Genomic DNA, 22,247 nt, shown 5'->3' on the forward strand with positions numbered 1-22,247 from the left:
TTTTATCCCGGAAAATCAAAGAATTCCCACAGGATTTCAAAAAACCTAAATCCACGCGGGCGAAGTCGCGGGCATCGGCTAGTTTCAAATAATATGTGTATTTTTATCTAAGAAAAACTCAAAACTGTTTTCAAAGCCCTTAATTCATACTATCTCACATTCAATCGCTATTATGAAGAATGTACCTATACTTATTATCTGTATTCAACATGTTTCAGATTTCGCCAACTCATTACTTAGTCGAATCTTTTGTGAATAAGATACGATACGTTTGATCTACAAAAGCTTTGAATTTCGTAACTTGATTCCGAATTTGGACTTTTCGAGAGTTATACGAAGTAAGATTTTCGCAAGAATTCAAAGTTAACATTCATCTAACAAAGGTAACATTTATACAGCCTAATTTTATATTTTTACTAACTGTCTGGCATGCGTTGAAAGAAAAGATAACGGAACAATTCATGAATTTAGTGCCTAAATAACATGTTTATTAAATGAATAAAAGTATCTGAAACTTTTATTCATTTAATAAACTCTAACAAATAATTTCAATAAAAATCAATATATGTACATTTGAAAGTAGTGGCAAATTACTGGCTAGTATGTATATATTATAGGCCACAGCTCTGTTTATTTGAACAGATAACTCTTTTTAATGAATCGTCACGTTAATTAGTCGAATTTCGTTCCACTTCGTATGCACAAAATCCACAATTATACCCCAGTATGGCGTTTAATTACTTCAAAAAGGACTGTATATCCAAATTGATTGTCCAATGACCTTCACCTCTCCTATTAATGGAATAAAACGTTAGTTAGTTCAAAATATACCTACAGTTAAAGATTACAAATTAAAGGTCAAAAGTATGTGAAAGTATAAATCATGTCTGATATTATTAGAATCTAAACGCTAACTATTTGTTTTCTTTAGAACTTAATCGTAATACCATAGCAGCCTTTATCCCACGCTTTTAATATCTAGTACTATTAATATAACTTGTCAAATACATCATATTATATATTCCAGTCAATGTTTATAATAATAACCCAAACCAAAATATTCCACTTTATTCGAATCATAACAACAATTATAAGAGCTCGTTCAAACAGGCTGCGTAAGCGTTGCGTAAGGGTAGACGGACGTAACGCGTACCATTGCGTTGTAATGTATGGGACTGTATGAAACATTGCTTACCGCTTGCGTGGCGGAAGGTTCGCGTAGACGTGCAGTTACATCTATGGCTTCACGCGCGTCACTACGCACGAGTCACGTGTACGTGCTGCATACGCAATTGGTGTGAATCGGCCTTTAAAGTGATACGTCAGACAATGCGAGTTATTTCACAAAAACCACTGTAACAAAGATTGAGTTAAGCCCACCGTAAATTCAACGAAAAAAATTTAGTCGCAATTTTTAATTTTCAATAGCCCAAAGGCGGCTCAAACACAACCATTGAAATAATACAATTCTTTTTTTAACTCTTTTAAGTTCTGTGTGTTATAAGCTGAAAGCAATTTCATAAATCTATACGCAACGCAGTAGTCTTGTGAGGCTTGGCATAGAAAACGTTCAATAAGAGCTCGTGTCAACCACAGTTCACGTCTCAACCGAAGCAAAAAAACCGGCCAAGTGCGAGTCAGACTCGCGCACTGAGGGTTCCGTACACGGGTTTTTTTTCGACATTTTGCATGATAAATCAAAAAATATTAAGCCTAAAAATATATAAAAACTTGTTCTTATAAATAAGAAGTACAAAAATAGTTGATGTTATATTCTGTAAAAGTATACCAAGGCCCTAATTTATCATGATGTGGATCGCTGTCTTTTATAACTTGTACTACAAAGTCAAAGTCATTTATTCAATTGTCAAACAATGATGTAGTGGTGATAATTAATTACGTTAACTTAAAACTAAAGCAACGAGGGTTCCAAACGCGCTCAAGTAACATAATTTAACATGATGTGGATCGCTACCTTTAATGATTTGTACAACAAAATAAGAATCCAACAAAACACGGCGTAACGTATCCAAACTGCTAACTTTATTTTAGCATTTTTTAAGCTTTCTTCCTTTATAGGCTCAACTGGCCTCACCTGATTGCCCCAGGGCAACCCTTTTGTGCATTACGGTACGTAATAAAGTGGCAAATCAGGGTTTACTGTGGATTCACGACGTATTTAGGGCCAGCCATATTTTTTTAATCATACGACGGTTAAACCCCGGTTATTTTTTGCATTATAAATCCAGAAGTAGGAAAAACAAACCAGTAAAACTCTTTCAAGTTGAATTATATCAATAATGCAGGCACCACCTTATAAAATATCAACTACGTTGTGATATTTAAGCATTTTTAACCCCCGACCCAAAATGAGGGGTGTTATAAGTTTGACGTGTGTATCTGTGTATCTGTGTATCTGTCTGTGGCATCGTAGTTCCTAAACTAATGAACCAATTTTAATTTTGTTTTTTTTTTTTTGAAAGGTGGCTTGATCGAGAGTGTTCTTAGCTATAATCCAAGAAGATCGGTTCAGCCGTTTGAAAGTTATCAGCTCTTTTCTAGTTATTATTACTGTAACCATCACTTGTCGGGGGTGTTATAAATTTTTAATTTACACTTGTCTAATCATCTCATTAATGAATTACGTAATATGTGTCTTAATTCCTAGACTTACAAGTACATTACATCTCCATAGTGAATGTCTACGGTTACTTCCACGCAAACCGTTTATCATTAAAATTAATTTCACCCCATGTTCTGCTAAGCGTTCCTTATTCATTTCGTTTCCTTAATTAAGCAATCTGTTTACAACGGGCCAATTAATTGGTGTTTTCATTGTTCAATACGAATTTAATAAACTCTGCAGAACGTCTGGAGTGCTTGAAGCCTTTTTATTTTATTACTCTCTCGGCAGTAATCAATCATTGTATGATTTAAAACTGTTAGTTACGTAAACTTTTAATTTTAATTTTTAGTTAAACGTAATTAAATTACGAGTTAATCGTTGTATGTGATTTTTGTGACTCAAAAGTTCTAATGCCAAAATAATATTCTATATAACTGTAATCTGTAGATAAGATACTTTGCAATATAGTAAGTAGTAAAAAAATCCAAAAAATTTATGGCAAATAACAATGTCGCTAAGTTATTTTCTTTTATTTTTACGTCTTTTTCAACGGTATTAAGATTCACAAATTCCTTAGTATTGGTGTCTTATGCAACCCACTTTGTTTTTATTGGTGGTCTTAGTTTATTGTTACAGTAACATACATTTAACCTGCTGTCATGCAATTGACCTTAGTAAGCTACGTAAAATGTTCCAAGGCTGAGATCTGTAGAATGTACCTACTCTTTTTCTTATTTTTTATGTTTATTATAGGCAAGCGGTTGACCACAATCTCACCTGATGGAAAGTGATGATGTGGTCTAAGACGGGACGCGTTTACCTAGAAGGTGCCTATATTCACTCTTGTTTTAAAGATACCCGGATTGTAATTGGTAGGAACTCTGACTTTGTTCAGTCTTAAGATACAGTTAAAATGAAACCGATTTATCTATCGGGCTAAATCTGTATAGTTTTAACGCTAAGTGAAGTCGTAGCAAAGTCCTTTGACTTTGCTCTATGGAATAAGCCTAAGAGCGCTATAAGTAGGCAATTTTTCCAGTCGCGTGTGAGTTGGCCATTTATAACGTGGTGGGTGAGAGCTCTTAATAGGCTGATGACAGTCAAATGTCAGCGCGATTATTTGCCTACGTGAGCGGTGCTTTTAGGTTACTTTATGAGTTTGTATTATTATATCGTTTAGGTAGGTATGTACTAAAAGCCCGCGAGGGGCAGACCTTCGTTATTTTATAAAAGCAGAAAGTTATATTCTGCTATAATTGTCCCCAACACAGGGAAAAACGATCAGCGACTATACAGTTTGGATCATGGTAGCATTGGGAGATAACAGGTTAATAAGGTCTACTTAGTAGGGGGTAGCTTGCTTTTAAGAGAGACCCTTTAAATTAAAAAAAATGCCTTGCCGATATAGTATGTAAAAAAGAAGTACTTAGATGCTGTGTTACTTATCTTGCGTATAAAGTGCAGGTTTAAAACTACTGCATTTGGCCGATTTGGCCATGGCATTTGGCTTACATTTTTGTCGAGCGATATCAGCTACTTCTCTACTCTCTACTCGAGTTCATTTTGTATCTTCTGTCTTACTCATCAGCGATAACGTCTTTTGTACAACTAATAAAATCAAATCAAATCTTAAAATTAATTAAAAAAAACAACTCGAAGCAGCTACAAAATTGCATTTAAAAATTGCAAAAATCATAATCCATTTATATATTATTATGAAACTGTTGTTTACTTTTTTTAATCTGTAAACAACACGGTATGTGACATGAGCTGTCGTCGGCCTAAAAAGTGTTTCATTCAACGAATTATAAACGTCCATCGCACATGCAAGGTAAAAATTGTAGCGAATAGTTAATATGACGTGTTCACAATTCTACACGCATGTTTCGGCAAAAAAAAACATCGTAATAAAATCTAGTACATTGTCGCATATTAAGTTTGAAACTTGAATGGAGAATAATATTATATTAAACTTAAAAAACAAACTATGTTAATTATATACATTAAATTTTTTTTTTTTTTTTTTTTTTATCTTTATTTTTCTGGGACTTTTGTCCGACACGGACACGCCAGCCCCATCGTAACCTAAATTACATTCTAAATAACATCGTGGAATGCAACAGATACAAGTGGAGAGATATTACTGCTTATGCAGAAATACATCAATAATAGACTTGAATCTCTCTGCTGTCGGTGTAGTTAACATACTCGTAAAACTACCCATGTCAAATCTATTAATGCTATATCTCTGCACAAGACTCTCTCTCTGCGCGCTGTATCTGCTACATTCCACTAGTACGTGCTGGACATCATCTGTCGTACCACATACTTCGCACTTGTCAGAATCAGCTTTTTTCATTAAAAATGCGAATTTCTTAGAAGGATAGTGTCCAGAACGCAACCTATGAGCTACGACTATATATTTTCTACTTAAACAAGTATTACCAAACCAAGGGAAACGAGGAGGCTGACATTGGATAGTTTTATACCAAATTCCTTTTTCCCTACTTCTTATATCAAAGTATTCCTTAAATTTATCACAACATTTATTTTTAAAACTATTTAAAATTTCTGTAAAAAATGGTACAATGGACAATTCTTTACCAACATTTATTGCCGATTTCGCTAGTTTATCAGCCTCCTCGTTTCCTCTTAGGCCTATATGAGAAGGAACCCATTGCAATCGCAGATTTATGTGCCTAAAATCATATATTTGTTTCAAGATTTCGAAAGCTATCGGTAGACCTCTGCTATATCCAGAGGCGCATCGAGCTAGGTGTTGCAAGGCACTTCTGCTATCTGAAAAGATAACAAAATATTGCCCGCTTAATCCAGAAATGTATTTCAAAGCTTCTGAAATTGCAACGAGCTCCATTGTCATAATACAAATTTGTTGATTTGTTTTAAACATAACTGATTTCCTTTCACCTAAATGGCAAAAAGCTGCTCCCAAACCCATATTATTTTTGGACCCATCTGTATAAATGTGTACCCAGCTCTCATATTTTTCTTGTAGTTCATTGATTACCAAGTATTTTAGACAATCAGGTTCAACTTCTTTTTTTGCTACCGATAAACAATCTAAATTCACCCTGATTACCCTATTTAAATTTATATAAGACACCCATACATCAATTTGGTACATATCTAGTACATCAGAAGAATAAATGTTACATTGTCTACATTCGTCATATGTGGTTAGCAATAATGGCTTTTTTTTCGACTGCCAATATCTATCATGAGAGCTTGAGCCAAGATCATCTAAAAGATTCACAATTACATTATTTGACCAAGTCATATTTTTAATTAGATATTTATATGCAAGATACAAGCGTCTTAAAAACAATGGTTGGATGCACACCTCGCTCTCCATGACGTGGATAGGAGTACTTTTAATAAATCCACCAATGATTCGAAGGGCCTGATTCTGAACTCGATCAAGCTTCAACAAATGTGTCTTTGCACTAATATCATATAAAAAGCTCCCATAATCCAATCTACTTCTAATTAATGATATATAAAGGCTCCGTAAGTGTTTAGGGTGTATACCCCAACCCGGGCCAGCCAACACTTTAAACAAATTTAAAAACTTTAATATCTTTTCTACTAGCTCCTTAATATGTCTATTCCATCGCAACGACCTATCCAACCACAAACCCAAGTACTTAATGTTTTCATCTATACCTATTGCAATATTATTGTTAGCAACCAGCTTTATCTGTTTTCTTCTGTACCCTCTATTAAATATACATAATTTTGTTTTGCTTGTCGATATCTGAAGACCTATCTCATCTAAATTTGTAACTATAGAATTTAAAGCCTCTTGTAAATTCGTTTCACAAATATTCAAGTCTTTATGACGGAGATAAATGACAAAGTCATCTGCATATTGCGAGATGAAAACATTTTTAATTTGATGACAAATCATATAAGTGGTTATATTAAAAAGTAATGGTGACAAGGGATCTCCCTGCGCTAGTCCTCTATTTGCATGTCTAATCTCAGTTAACTGACTATTATTTTCATATTTAATCATTAGTTGCCTATCACTCAAGAATGACCATAAGTATTTACAAATATTTTTTCCTATATCTAGTTCATCTAAAATTTTAACTACTCTATCAACTAAAATGTTATTATATGCATTCTCGATGTCTAAAAAACAAGCCGCTGTGGACATTTTTTCGGAAAATCCTACTTGTATATATGTCACAAGTCTTGATAGGCAATCTAGGCTGGATTGGGCCCTCCTAAAACCAACTGTATGTGGCGACAATATTTTATGTTTTTCAACATACCATTCAATCCTTTTGCCTAACATGTTATGAAATATTTTACAAAGACAAGAAATGAGTGCTATCGGTCTAAGTTTTGGATCTGTATTTGCATTAGTCGTGGCTTTGGGAATAGGCACGATCAAAGTCTTCCGCCATTGATCTGGTACGACGCCTAACCTAAATATAGCATTATAAATATTTAAAAGATACAATTTACCAGCTGGCGGTAAATTAAAAATCATTGAATAAGTTACCCCATCACTACCAGGAGCTGTATCTTTCTTTTTCAGACAACATTCTAACTCTTGTACTGCAAACAGTCTTTGTAATAACTCGTTGTTAGAATTAAATATGGGTGGACAGTTAATGACTGAATCTGGTGTCAAAGAATACAGCAATGCTTTGGTCTTTTCGATTGATGGACAAAACTTAGATTTTCGATAACCTTTAAACCAACGCATCTTATCCCACATGACCGATGTAGAAGTTGATTCATTGATATTCAAACAAAATTTTTGCCAATCCAAAGATCTAGCTTTCTTTAATAAAACATTAGATTCCCTAGTTTTCTCCTCCAGTTTTCTAAGATTTTCAGGAGTAGGATTTTTTCGAAAAGTACTCAATGAGAGCCTACGTTCCCCAATAATTTTAGATAATGATGGTCCCCAATACTCTTTAGGCTTGAATTTGTTCGACAGATTGGTACAGAAAATAATTTCAGGAATATTTTTATTCGCTGAAACGTTAATTTTTTCAAGTAAGTAATCATAATATATTTGCACGTCACTTGACGTACAACTGCAACTATCAATATTTGGAAATACATTCATTAAGTCATTATTATATAATTTCCAATCTGCTTTTTTAAAATTAAGTTTTTTAGAGATGTTTATATTATCTTGATAACTTGTCGACATTTTAATTAAAAGATGGTCACTTCCTAAATTTTCGTTAAAAACCTGCCAATTGAAGTTTACAGCTATATCTGACGATGCAAAACTTATGTCAGGAGCCGATCTTTGTAGAACACCGTTTACTAATTTGACTCTGGTGGCATCTCCGTTATTTAGTGATATGAACCCACTTTCAAGTGCTGAGTCAAATAAATGTACTCCTCTTTGGTCTGTTTTATTTGACCAGTTCGAATGATGGCCATTAAAATCGCCTAATATAAGCGTCTTTCTAGTTATTACTGAAAAAATATTATCCCAATCTGATTGACGGGTTTGAATAGAAGAAGGGCAATAAATAGATACAACATATTCCAAATTTTTACAGTTTAAAATTTTTATGCGAATAGCCTCTATTCCTGGATTAATGGAATCAACAGAGCTAACATGCGATCTGATAGACTTATGTACAACAATGGCAACCCCTCCATACGAATCATGACGATCTTTTCGATAAATATTATATCCACTAATATGGAGTGCAGTGTCTGCATCCAACCACGTTTCAGAAATAACAGCTATATGTATTTTTTCTTGATGTAATAAATTATCTAACATTAATAACTTAGGTTTCAAACTTTGTGCATTCCACTGAATAATATTTAAGTAAAATTCCTTAGCCATTAAAAAGAAACTTTGAAAAAACGTCATACAATTTTCCTTCACTCAAAAAATTAACTAAAAACAACTTACACTCTTCAAAAACAGCTCTTACCACTAACATCACTTTATCACACCAATTTTCTTCAGATAATACAATCTCCTTAATTCTATTAAACAGCTTCCAAAAATCAAATCTATTTCGTTTTCTTGTCCTCGCTTTTTCTGTAGATTCATCTTGTGTATCTTGATCACTTTCCTGACTTCCATCATAATCCATTCTCTCGTTCTGAGATTCACTATTATTCATGTTATCAGTTTTCTTAACTCTCTTTTTCTTTTTGTCCTTATTTTGGTTTTCATTTATTATTATATTATCTGATTGCTCATCCTTCTTTTCCTTTCCATGTACTATAGCTGTCGTTTTCAGCACGCTACTGTAACTTCTAGCCGTTGTACTCTCTGATACCGGAACTGTATTGCTTCTGTCAAGATCTATATCAACTTCCTCTCTCGAATTGTTTGCCTTCTCTTCTTTTTGATTTTTCAAATATATCTCTAGCGCTGTTTTGTACGTAACATTATTCTCACTCATTATAAATCGAATCTTTTTTTCTTTTCTAAAAAAGGGGCAAGACTTGTCTAGAGCCATGTGCGGACCTTTACAATTAATACATTTATATTCTTTGATTTCACAATTATCATGAGCTCCACCACATTTCGGGCAAATATTCTTATTTAACTTACAAAATCTCTTAATGTGTCCAAAAGACCAGCACCCAGAGCATCTTGACACCGGAAACTCAAATCGTTCGACGTCAAATTTAAATCCATATGCATATATCGATAACGGCGCAAAGGGGTTTTTAAAGCATAATCTCACAGTTTCGCTTTCAACCCACTTACCCTCCTTATTTACACGTTTCAATCGTCTAGCTGAAATTATATCATAGTCACACTTCAAATTTTCTAGCAACTCCTTTTCGCTTGTACCTACGTCAACTCCCTTAATAATCCCGTAAGACAAATTACCTTGATTTGTAAACTGAGCTCTTATATCCAACTCTGTTAGTTTTTTCAAATTCATAAATTTTTCGGCTTGATTTTTATCACTAAATTGTATAAATATTTTATATGGACTTTTATACTTTATTTTAAGCACATTAGAAATATTTTCGTCTCTTAACAACCTAGCAAAAGCCATCTGTTTTGGAAGAATTTGTAATCCAAATAAACTCACTTCATAATAAGTACCGCTCATGTTTTCGTTATTTTCACTGAATGACCTGTCGTTTTCATAAGACTCAGTTCTAATATGTCTCTTTGATTTTCTTCTCGCCACCGTTGTAAATCCATCCTCACTACTGTCTTCGGTCTCCCGCGGCCTCTTATCGACTTTTTTCGGCGTAGACCCATTATTTCCATACTCGCCACTTTGTACGACACATAATTCTTGTTCCCCATACACTTGAATTTCGTCACACTTACTATCGTAACTCATAACATCATCCGCCATAGCTATTAGGTAGGTATAATTTTAAAAGCGGGTAGATTAAATAACACGTCTTCACGTTATCGCACGAATTGTCTTGAAACTTCCGCTCGCTAACGCGGTTCACGCGCGACTGATACATTAAATTATTATGTGCTGTTTTCATAAGTATGAGTTAGTATCTCTTCAGCAAAATACATACCTAGATAATATCTTTTTCCAAAACCAATTTAGAAATCACTTTTAAAATAAATACATAAGTTAATCAAGGGGGCTAATGCCCCCAAAAATAAAATAAAAAGTTAAAGAGACAAAATTTTTAAAGCAAAAATTTATAAAAATTTAATCATGCACTAGTAGAATAAGCTAAGTAGAGTAGAATCTAAATCGCGTGCTCATATTTAATCCAGTTTAACCTATAAAATATACCGACTCTTTGCTAAGCCAATTAAGGTGATCTACGGCCGTCGGGTTGATATCAAGTATTTATGGCCCATTGTTTCATAAAACCCTCGAAAGTGTTGCCACTAATGAAGTGAATATTAACGTCTTTTATTTACTTTAATCTGTATACTTACAGTCGTGTTAAGGTGCATTCGTGCTACTTATTTCTACAAAACGCTCATTTCATCGTTGAATTTGCCTTCAAAATATGTACTAAGGGCCGATTTTTCAATCGTCAAATACCCATCTTTTATCTGAGAAATAAATTTAACATATTGATAGATTTCCTATACAAAAACAGCTATCGAACCCTCAAATTCATTCCTCAGATAAAAGTTATTGGTGATTGAAAAATCGGCTCTTATATGCAAAAATTGTTGCGATGTTTGGAACACTATTATAGTGCACAAGTGTATGCGCAAACACAGGTGCAATCTTTGTTCCCTCACTCTCATAGCCCGATGGAACGGAAGTCCAACACTGGCGCAGGACCGATGACTTTACATGCTCTCTGAGGCACGGGGGTGAAGCTCCGACAACTTCAGTACCTACTGAGAATTTCTTAACAGAAAAATATACCTCATACCTGGCTTTTTGTTACTATGCAGCAAAATACCATAAAAACGAATCACAACGATTGAGATTGTAGCAATGATTTAATGCAGATTTTCCGTAATCGCGTTAGCACCAACAGGCCATCGGTTCTATAGCAGACCTAATTTGGAAATTCGTGTACTTACTTCTACTACTTATATGCCTTTACATCTCACGGTGGGCATCTGAATAAAAGCTAACAATAAACCCAGTAGCTTTATAGTATTATTTCACTCTAATCGGTTAAACCATTATCGTTCCAAATTCTTTGATGTTAGAATTAGAGTGGCGTGTGTAATTTTAGACAAAAATGTTAAAATCACCACATCAGTTGTTCACGTAGACATTTTGGTCTAATTTATCCACTCTCTGTGAGGGTAGTATGAAATATATGTATTTGATATTGGTCATGTGAATATAATAAATCAGTGCATGCCTAACGCTCGTGTTTGATTGACACTCTTCACATGGCGCAGTCGTTAAATAAAAATAAAACGTGGAAAAGTGGTTGAAGTTTAGAAATGGATAGTGTATTATCACCGCCGTCTTCGTTTTGCTTCGATAAGAATGCATCGGACGCCTGGAACCTCAATGAGAGGTGGACAAAATGGAAGCGAAGCTATGAAATATACAGTAAAGCGTGCGAATTAACCAAGAAGCCAGTAGAAATTCAAGTGAATATTCTGTTGCATGTGGTGGGTGAACAGTGTCGAGATATTTTGGATCGTTTGCCGGACAAATGTACGACTGTTGAACAAGTTTGGAAAACGTTAGATGAGCAATTTCAAACAAAACGGAATGTTACGGTCGAGCGTCACAAGTTTTTTATGCGTCATCAACAAGACAATGAATCCATTGAACAGTACGTTTTTGAGCTAAGAAAGTTAGCTCAAACGTGTGAATTTCGTGATTTACATGATGAACTTATCAAGGATCGATTGGTATGTGGCATTTCTAGTTCGGCAATTCGTGAACGCTTGCTAAGAGAAGATGATTTGTCGTTAAAAAAGGCTATGGATATTTGTCGTGCAGCTATCGCATCACGGACGTACTCGGAAAAAATCAAACCTGAAAGGGAAGAGACGCAATTGTATAACGTTCATCAAGTGAATCGATCGCAGAAAGATGTTTCATTTCTGAAGTCGAAGATGACGTCATCAAGAGGGCGAGCTCGGAGCGCGGGACGCGATGTGGCGGCGGAGCCGGAGAACGTGCGGCGCGCCGCGCGCTGGCGAGGCGGACGGGCGCCGCCGGAGGCGCGCTCTCCGCATGCGCTTGCGCCGCGGCCGCGCGGGCGCCTCCTAGCGCCGAGCGAGTTCAACGTGAACCAGTGGCGTGCGGTTCCGGGTTCGAGTAAAATGTGTAATTATTGTGGAATTGTGCATAAAAAGTTTGAGTGCCCGGCATATGGTCAAAGATGTGTGCGGTGTTCAGGGTTGAATCATTTTGCCCGCGTTTGTGGCGTACATTATATCGAGGAATATGACGAACAGGTAATCTATTCCTTAAGTAATAGTAGTGATTGGAATCTTAGCTTAAAAATATGTGGAATTTGGATTAGATTTAAATTAGATACAGGAGCTGATGTAAATGTTTTGCCATTACATTATTTTGAAAAGTTAAATATAGGCCGGGAGTGTTTATTGCAGACAAAAACAAAGTTAAGTGGCTATTCCGGTGCAAGCATAGACGTCCTGGGAAAAATATTTCTATATGTGAGTTACAAGGACAAAACTTATTTGCTCGAATTCAAAGTAGCCAGAGTTCAGTCTGTACCCATACTAGGAAAATTTGCTTTGGAGTGGGAATTTAAGCATATTACTTCTTCACCTCATTACCCGCAGTCGAACGGACAGGTTGAGCGTATGATTCAGACGGTAAAACATATCATGATTAAGACTAAAGAAAATGGCTCGGATTATCGCTTGGCTTTATTAGAATATTTAAATACTCCCTTGTCAACGGAATTACCTTCTCCGGCAGAATTGTTACAGAGTAGGAAATTTAAAAGCATTCTGCCGACATCAAAAAAATTGTTGAAACCAAAAGTTCATGAAAATATAAGACGGAAGTTATTAAATAGGCAAAAAGAACAAAAATTTTATTATGATCGTAATGCTAAAGATTTAATAAAATTAGGGAAGGGAGAAAAAGTACGGATCTATGACTTGCGGATCAAAAGGTGGGTACCAGGGACGATAAGCCGCATTCTAGCTAACAGATCTTATGAAGTGACGACTTTAAATGGTAAAAAATTAGTTCGCAATAGACGACACATTATGATAGACTTATCACAAAGACAAGACACGCCTTGCTATGGATTTGACTATGACGATATAGATTGTAATACAGAGATAGAAAGAGAACCTAGTCAAAGTCAAAGTAATAGTACAGGTACGAATAATAGTAACAACTATGTAACTCGTTCTGGCAGGACAGTGAGGCCTCCGAATAGATGGGGGTTCACGTAGCGTCAGGCGCGGCTAAGCAGAATAGAAATGAACTCAGAAATGTATGTAGGTAGCAGAAACATAATAGAAAATTGTTATACTTATACATACATAAATCTAAATTATTATAACTTGATTTTAAAATTTGTGTAATAGCATAATTGTATGGTCTTTTTACTTTTTATATCTTTACTGGTTTTTTTTTAAATAAGAATAATAAATTATCATTGAACAGAAATTATGACATAAAAATTAATTATTGTGTAATCATTTTTTTTTATCTTATGAATTATTATTGTCAAAATGAATAGCGATTGTGTGTTTATTATAAAAAAGGGGGATGATAATATAAATTTAATATTTTGTTTTTAAAGGGGGAAGATGTGAGGGTAGTATGAAATATATGTATTTGATATTGGTCATGTGAATATAATAAATCAGTGCATGCCTAACGCTCGTGTTTGATTGACACTCTTCACACTCTCTTTTAAATAAAGCGGAGATTATATTTTATTGATTAAATATCAAAGAGCCGTGATAGTCTAGTGGTTAAACGACCGGCTCCTGTTTGAAAGATCTGGGTTCCGGGTATGCAACTAAAGCCGCTCCGCCCGGGAAAGTCCAAAAGACATTTGTGGGAATGGGTATAACCTTTTATAACAAACTTAAGCAATCTATTGTGGACTTGCCTAACTAAAAGTATGCTCGTGAAAAAAGCATATTACACAATCAAAGATTCTGTAAATGATAAAAGAGCGTGGATTTGACATGCAGCTCTCTCCAGCAATGCGCGGGACTGCAATTACTTTTAAACATGACGTAGTACCTATTGTATATCAAGTCTTTAAAAAGATCAACCACCGAGTTTCTTGCTTGTTCTTCTCGGTAGGAAAAGCATTCTGAACTAGTGGTAGATAGATGCTTTTGACGATTCAAAAGTACTTGTAAAAGTTTAATTGAATAAAAAATATTTTTATTTATTTATTTACTACTGGTCCTACTAGACCTACTCAGTAATTCGGGCGCGATGGGTTGTTGATGATGATGATTGGTTGAAATAAAAATAAGCTGTGAAAATAAACCAAATCGCCATTAAGTCTTTACCAACAGCATAATTTAAAGGGCCTACCCTCCTGTCACCAAATTAACGTCAATCACGTTTATTGGCGGATGCGTAAAAACGGTAGCAGTTCCAAAAGCGTCAATTCAAAAAAAAACCGGGCAAGTGCGAGTCGCACTCGCACACGAAGGGTTCCGTACCATCGTACAAGAAATACCTTACACTTTTATGTAGAACACATCAAGTTGATAACGGACTGCGCCATCTATATGTGATTTAGTAAATTAATTTTATCGCGAACACATTTTTTTTATAATGTAACCACAAATTCACGGTTTTCGGGTTTTTTTCCTTTCCTTGTGCTATAAGACCTACCCACCTGCCAAATTTCATGATTGGTCAACGGCAAGTACCTTATAGATTTGCTTGACAAACACGACAGACAGGCGGACAGACGGACAGACAGATAGATAACAAAGTGATCCTATAAGGGTTCTTTTTTCCTTTTGAGGTACGGACTACGGAACCCTAAAAAGCATAAATTTCTACTCCGAAAAAACTGATAGTGATCAAACTCTACCCTTTTTACATCGGTCAGCGGTTTATTATCAGTATTTCGGGTTTTAATTAAAATATTTCTGTCGCATTCTTACGGACATTGCCTTTTTAGGACGGCTTTTAACATTTTGAGGAAGTTGTTAAAATAGATATCCAAATACCCAGTTCTCTTTAATGAACTATTTCAAAAGCGATATCGTTATGGACTAAGAGCCCGTGAGGGTCCGTAAGACCTTCGTTATTTTATAAAAGCTGAAAGTGCCTCTGCGGGTTGTTCCCAACACAGGGAGGTACGATCAGCGACTTGAAGTTTGGATCTTGGTGGCTTTGGCAGATAACAGGTAACAAAGACGTATAAAATATTTCGTCAAAGTATAAAGTCATTTTTTTATATTTTTTCGGAATAATAAAAAATCACGTCATGCACTGCCATACTGTATCATGGCAACACCCTATATGTCACCCAAGACATATTGAAGTTCAAGGGTTTTATACGTCTTTATTACCTGTTGTCTCCGAAAGCCACAATGATCCAAACTTCATAGTTGTTAATCGTTCCTCCCTGTGTTGGGGACAATGCGCACAGAAACTTTCAGCTTTTATAGAATAACGAAGGTTTGGCCCTCGCGGGCTCTTTCCATATTACGAACTCATGTTGAGGCAAACGTACCTTTTATAGTATTTTTATACCCTTATCTTTGTAAGTGTAAAGTATCTGATAGCTGATAAGGTTAATTATTTAGATTGAATGCATTTTTTCCTAATCTTGCCTAAGGTATCAAATAAATTGGACATGGGCCAAGTTGAAAAAAAGATATGACGTACTCACAAAATATATCACGTTATGTATTAATGATAAAATATTATAATAAAAATAAAATTATAAAAATACTGTGTTAGATGTGGACTCTCCTTTCTGAGAAGTCTGGGATTTAATCCCAGGCACGAACCACTAACTTTTCAAAGTTATGTGCGTTTGAAGCAATTAAAATATCAAACATCGTGAGGAAACCTGCATGCCTGAGAGTTGTCCATAACGTTCTCAATATTGTGTAAAGTCTGCCAATCCATACTTGACCAGCGTGGTGAAATAAGGCTAAACCATTCTCGTTCTGAGAAAAGACCCGTGCTCAGTAGTGAGTCGGCGATGGGTTGATCACGATAATTTATGAAGTTGGTACATTGCTGTTTCATAATTGACTAATAGACGTCTTATAGGGACTTCCACGCAACATGCACGGTCTGTCGCCGCGCGCCGCCTGAATCTAGCGACTTCCTGCGACTCGCCTGATGTCGTCATCGACCTAGTGGGGGGTTTTCCAACGCTGTGCTTTCCGGTGCAAGGTCGCCATTTCAGCACCTTATGACCCCAACTTCCCCCAACCAACCAAGTTGGTTGGCGGAAGTTGGGGTTCCTAAGGTCTAACCAACCGAGTTGGTTGGACCTAATTGAAAATAATGCTACACGGTAAAAATAGCGTTCTTATAGCACAAATGTGGTTACAAACTCTAAAAAGCCCGCGAGCTCCATTTTCTAAATAACACTTTGAAGTCATATTGAATTAGTTGGGGCGAATTTCTTATTTACGCGTTGATTTATCTCCGACGTCCTCTGAGGTACAGCTCGTATGCTCCTACTTAATCTTGATTTACGCGACCGTTGCGTCTTGTCGCTGCCCAGATACGGTTTTAAATTATTTACGATTCACACGTGAAATTTGTCGAAGGGCTTAGTTTCAAACGTTGGACAAACATAACGTGAAAATAAATAAATGGCGGCTTGAGAAAATTTTACTGAATTATGTCTTCCAGAGAAATCAGAAAAAGATGAAAGAACAATGGGCAAAATGTGACCAAAACTGGCGCAAATCGATAAATAAAACTGAATCAATCAATAAATCAATGTTTATAATAATATGGTGCACTTACTTAATGATAATTTCATGGGTTTTCACACAAAAACTGTGAGCAACAGGTGCAGAGTGCAGATTATCATTTTATGGCGGATGAATTATTAAAAGCCAAGTCATATTTGCCAGGGAGGGAGTTTAAACTTTCTTTATCAAATAGAAACTTTGTGGGCATTAAACTTGGAGATAGTGGTATTCATGAAACAACTGCTTGGATAGAGCAGTTTTACTTCCACGGGCGCTTTAATGTGGAATTTGTTGTTTCTTTTACAGTTTACGGTATTAAGTTATTCAATGATAACAAGCTTGGTTTAAGCGTTTTCGTTTTAAAAATAAAAAGTGCGGGATATTTTTTTCAAAAACAGACAAACAGGCAGACATATTTTCACATTTATAATATTAGTATAGAGTATAGATTGGGGACATAATTAACTTGACTTCACTAAGCACCCCTAAAAATGTAAAACCTATTACGACTATTGCAGTCGTAATGCGACTTTAATATTGACGAATTATAAATAAATGAAAACGGATATCATTAACAACACCCAAATAATTCCCATAAGAAAAATGATCCGATGAAAGGAAACGCAAAAGTAATTTTACTCAACGACGCATAAAGGATCGCTCCCATAAATAATACTGTCGTTTGTTAAACATAACCGGTATCGTAATGGATCACTTAATTTCGATTACCGAGAACAATAAGGCGGCGGAAATTATTCCTTTTTTTTTCGATTGTTTCTGCTTTTTTTACGTTCCGATGTTAAGTGCCCAAAATATATACCTACCGACCATGGAAACCTGCAGTTAAGATTGAAGTATTACAGGAACTTTCCTTGGGTATACAATTTTAAAAATCTACATTTATTCAAATTATCTACTATCTACTCAGTGTATCTTATGCTGCGTTTGGGACTCTAGACCCTGCCTGGTTTGGATACCTGACTCTTTCAGATTATAGACCCGGAAATAAGCTCAGCAGTAATTCTTTTCAGATACCGCGTTCCGCTGATAACTTTCAATCGGCTGAACCGATTTTCTTGGATTATAGCTAAGAACACTCTCGACCAAGCCACCTTTCAAACAAAAAAAAAAAAACTAAATTAAAATCGGTTCATTAGTTTCGGAGCTACGATGCCACAGACAGATACACAGATACACACGTCAAACTTATAACACCCCTCTTTTTTAAAAATTAATGTGACAATATCTAATACACTATCTTGTGGGCAACTGAACACTCAGCCGATCGCTATAGGGTAGGTATGTCACACATTATTATACCAGAATTTTTTTCAAGAGTTTATTATTATTTTCCATACATTTTTCCCCCTATTTACACAACCCCAATTAATTATTATTATTAAACAATAAATTATAATAAACTTTAAAACAAAAGACTGTCTGCCAAACAAAATGTGGGGTAACTTTTTGCTGGCTATTTACTTTAGAACACCCTTCTCAACGATGCGCATCGGCTGAATTCGGAGCTATTATTTTAATAGGCAATCAATATGTTCCCTATAATTACCCAATATTTCACGTTGGGTAAGATAAACTAATTAAGTCTGTTTGAATATTTGCCTTGTAAATTGTTTGATATAGATAGATCATTAATACGGTTGGTACTCTCATGTTTGGCTTGTTACGGTTAAGAATTTCGTCTAGCTTTGAATATAATATTAATCTATATAATAATGGAGTAGGTAACTATTACCTACCTATAGACTAAGACTTGACTGATTGCACACCTGATGTTAATTTTTTGATGAAGTCTAATGTAGCCTACTTCTCTTCATTTACTTAAAGGTACCCAAAAAAACCGAGTAGTAAGTATTAGGTAAGTGCTTCCTTTGCAGTGGAGAGGTAGCTTTATATTGAAAGATTTTTAATAGCATGCTTTATAAACATTTCTATATTAACCTTTCCAACTTTCCAACTATTAAGCATTTTTTACTATTATGATTACTTACTAAAGAATTTTTGAAGGATCAAATTCCCATAACATAATAAAATTATACTTACAGTCAAATTTTGCAGAATGGAAATCTTTCTACCACTGTGGTCTTGCAATGGAAAAATATACACAATGATTGAATTAAAAAATATAATAATAGCTAAAACAAAAAAGTTCTCCCTACAATCCATTACACGGGTATGCTTTCAGGAATAATATTTTAAAAAATCTGTCAAGTGCGAGTCGGAATCGCACTCGGAGGGCTCCGTACCATCGTATAAGATATAACACTTTTAATTTATTTTTAATTTTCATGGCGGCCATTTTGAAATATTTAGTATTTTATTGTAGCGGCAATAGAAAGAGACATTCTGTGAAAATTTCTAGTCTGTATCTATAAAACGAGATACAGCCCGCTGACAGACAGACAGACGGAAGACGGACGAACAGTGGAGTCTTGGTAATAGGGTCCTGTTGGCACCTTCGGGTACGGAACCCTGAAAACTCAACGCTGAACACCAATGAAGTATTCACAAAAAACCCCAAAAAAATTAAAGAGACATTGTTATCATTCCCTTCCAAGGAGACACAGATGTCCTAAACATTTTAAGTTTTCTAATAACACAAATGGACTTTCCCACTCACCCGGGCCAGTGATAATATTATTTTATCCCCCCTGAATTGAACCGTCTCTGTCAACTAGCCAAAGTTTGACGCGGAACATTTTTATTTACTTTCCTCTGACACGAGAGAAATAAATTCCCTTTTCTTAAACTATTAGGTCCTTTTTATCTCTGAACTTTTCAAAGGAATTAAAAGTCGGGCAAGAAAATAGTTACTTATCATAATTTTCTATTATTATATTATTATTTTGCGTTTATGATAATGTGAGGGCTGGTAACACTAAGTACGTTTTCCGGTTCGATGTCGTCATTCTTGGAAAACCAATGTCTTTCAGTTCACCCATCTACCACCTAGGACACCTAGATCGACATACGACATCCGACCGTGGCGTGTGGAACTCCTTACAAGAGGCTTATGTCCAGTTTATGGCTTACAGCTTATGGACATATAATATATCGGATAACTATAATGATAATAATATGATGATGATTTTGCGTTTTGAATAAATTAATAACATAATACCGACATTGATTTATGGGTCAACGACTATGGAATCGTTTCGCAGCAAAAACGCACTCTTGCAATATATTAACAGCTAAATTGTATTATTATCATTTATTAGGAATTGGGAATTATTTGAGAATGAACTGACTAAAACTATTATAAATCCTATGATTTCTAAAATAATATTTTGTATTCAAAAAATATTAATTTCCTGAGTATTAAAACAACAGGGTTATTCAAAACTGCCACAGGTACTCATATTTTGCCTTATTCATACTCAACAGAGTACAGGAAAGGAGAAAATATTAATAAGAGCCGTATGCCCATCTAAGTCCTCATCTAGTATGAATACCAAGAATTCTGCAGGATTTTATCTTTTAGAACGTACATCCCTGCATGTGCATACATTGCGTTACGCTCTACTGAAACTCTAGTACCTACCCGTAATTTTAAAACACAGTTCACATTAAATGAACAATACAGAGCTTTAACATCAAAGAAATAAGGACTGTATTCCCGCAAACCGAGTTCAGTATTGAGCTAGCAATGTCCAGCGTATGAGAGAAAAAAGTAAGATTCCACCATGTCTGACCATTTCCGACGGCTATTATTCTGTCTCCCTCTATATCCGTTTCCGGCTGTCGCGAAAACAAAATACTGCAGAGAAAAACGAGGACAACGCGCAATTCATGCTACCTACTGATTCATTAAAACAATGTCCCACAAATGAACAATAAGAAGATTATGGTTCCATAAGTGGCCATTGAATTTTTCTTTTGTTTTGACCTCTCTATATTTTATTGTTTTCATTGCATTTCATCTCGTTTTGATGGACGCCACGGATTGAAAGCTTGCATAGCTATTCTCATCTGCTTCTTTATATGTGACGTTTATCTTGAGAAATTTCGGTCCAGTGGGCTGTAGGTCCTCCCACGTTGTACTTACCGGTAGAACTACTCAAGAATACGCCTGTCTTAGTAGCTATCGCTTGCGACCTACACCACAACACCACATGAACTGCTTCAGCTAATCCAGACTATTTATACTTAATATTGCGAAAGAGTGTCTGTCTGCCTATCTACTCGTATCTATCTATCTGTTTGTCTGTGTGTCTCTGTCTGCTAGCATTACGTGACCTGACAAGATATAAAGATAGTTATCATCATACATGACAGACTACTTTGACCCGGCAAATTAGTGTCCCATAGGATTTTTACAAATCTAAATCCACGTGGATATCCCAAAAAAATAGAATTAAAAACCTTTATTTAACTCATAAGTATAAAAAACTACTTCAACAAGAACAAATATAATATTTCAACTATACATTTCTGAACGAAATTAAATCCCAACTGTATAATTTTCAAACGGATATCGGTAACAAACAACTATAAGTGGAAAGTTTGGTTGTTTGCGCTTTCAACGGAGAAAAATTCCCATTCGAAATTATTTAATTTTGTTCGCTAAAAAGTTGTTTCCCGGAAATTAGGAATGCTATAAATCAATTAAAACATAAACAATAACGGGTTAATTAATTTATGTTTGCAGCTGTTGGATACTTTTTTACGTCTGAATATTTTTGAGGGTCCAGTTATATGGCAGGTAGTAGAAGTAATGTTAAAGTTACATTTAAACTTTGATCGTCAATATAAGCAAAATATTTTGTGTGTGGATTAAGCAAAATGCTCAGTCAGGGAGGTATGCGTATTAACATGTTTAATCCACTTTTCGATTTATTAAAGCTCAAAATTTACGGCTAACCTCCATGCAATTGGACCTGAGCTAAGCTTTGAAAATGTTTATTTAAGAGGGATCTCTCCGTCACTCGCTCCATACAAACGTAGTTCGCCTCTCCTTGGAATACTAACCAATCATACTCAATGGAATTTTGTAGAAACGTTCCGGGAATAATGTATGTATATGCCTGTAGTTTTCCAGATTTCCGTTAAAAATATATTCGGTTTCAAAGTTACGCAGTCTTAAAAATTCTCATAGAAATTTTGAGCCCCTGTAATTTTAAAACTACATATTTTTAGAAAAATCTAAAACACCACAGGCACAGATATTAGTTTTTAGAATATGTCTGCAAAATTTCATGGATTTTGGTTGCTTAATATTCAAATGAAATTGGGACTACGATTTTATGGAGTAAGTGACGGAGAGAGCCCTGTTAAAATAATAAATAGAGTATGCGTTTT

General features: G+C 35.2%; 2 protein-coding genes across 2 annotated transcripts; one reads left to right on the plus strand and one right to left on the minus strand.

Moving 5' to 3' along the window:
• Positions 1–7,652: 7,652 nt before the first annotated feature.
• LOC123870003 lies at positions 7,653–10,067 on the minus strand. Its single transcript, XM_045913150.1, has one exon. It carries the CDS (start codon positions 9,967–9,969, stop codon positions 8,470–8,472), a length of 1,500 nt encoding a protein of 499 aa, XP_045769106.1. The 5' UTR covers positions 9,970–10,067; the 3' UTR covers positions 7,653–8,469.
• Positions 10,068–11,383: 1,316 nt separating this feature from the next.
• On the plus strand, positions 11,384–13,592 carry LOC123870004. The gene is made up of 2 exons (XM_045913151.1): positions 11,384–12,476; positions 13,418–13,592. Exons 1-2 carry the CDS (start codon positions 11,505–11,507, stop codon positions 13,436–13,438), a joined length of 993 nt encoding a protein of 330 aa, XP_045769107.1. The 5' UTR covers positions 11,384–11,504; the 3' UTR covers positions 13,439–13,592.
• Positions 13,593–22,247: the final 8,655 nt, after the last annotated feature.

The sequence above is a fragment of the Maniola jurtina genome, chromosome 12 (assembly GCF_905333055.1).
Source record: "Maniola jurtina chromosome 12, ilManJurt1.1, whole genome shotgun sequence".
Lineage (NCBI taxonomy): Eukaryota > Metazoa > Arthropoda > Insecta > Lepidoptera > Nymphalidae > Maniola > Maniola jurtina.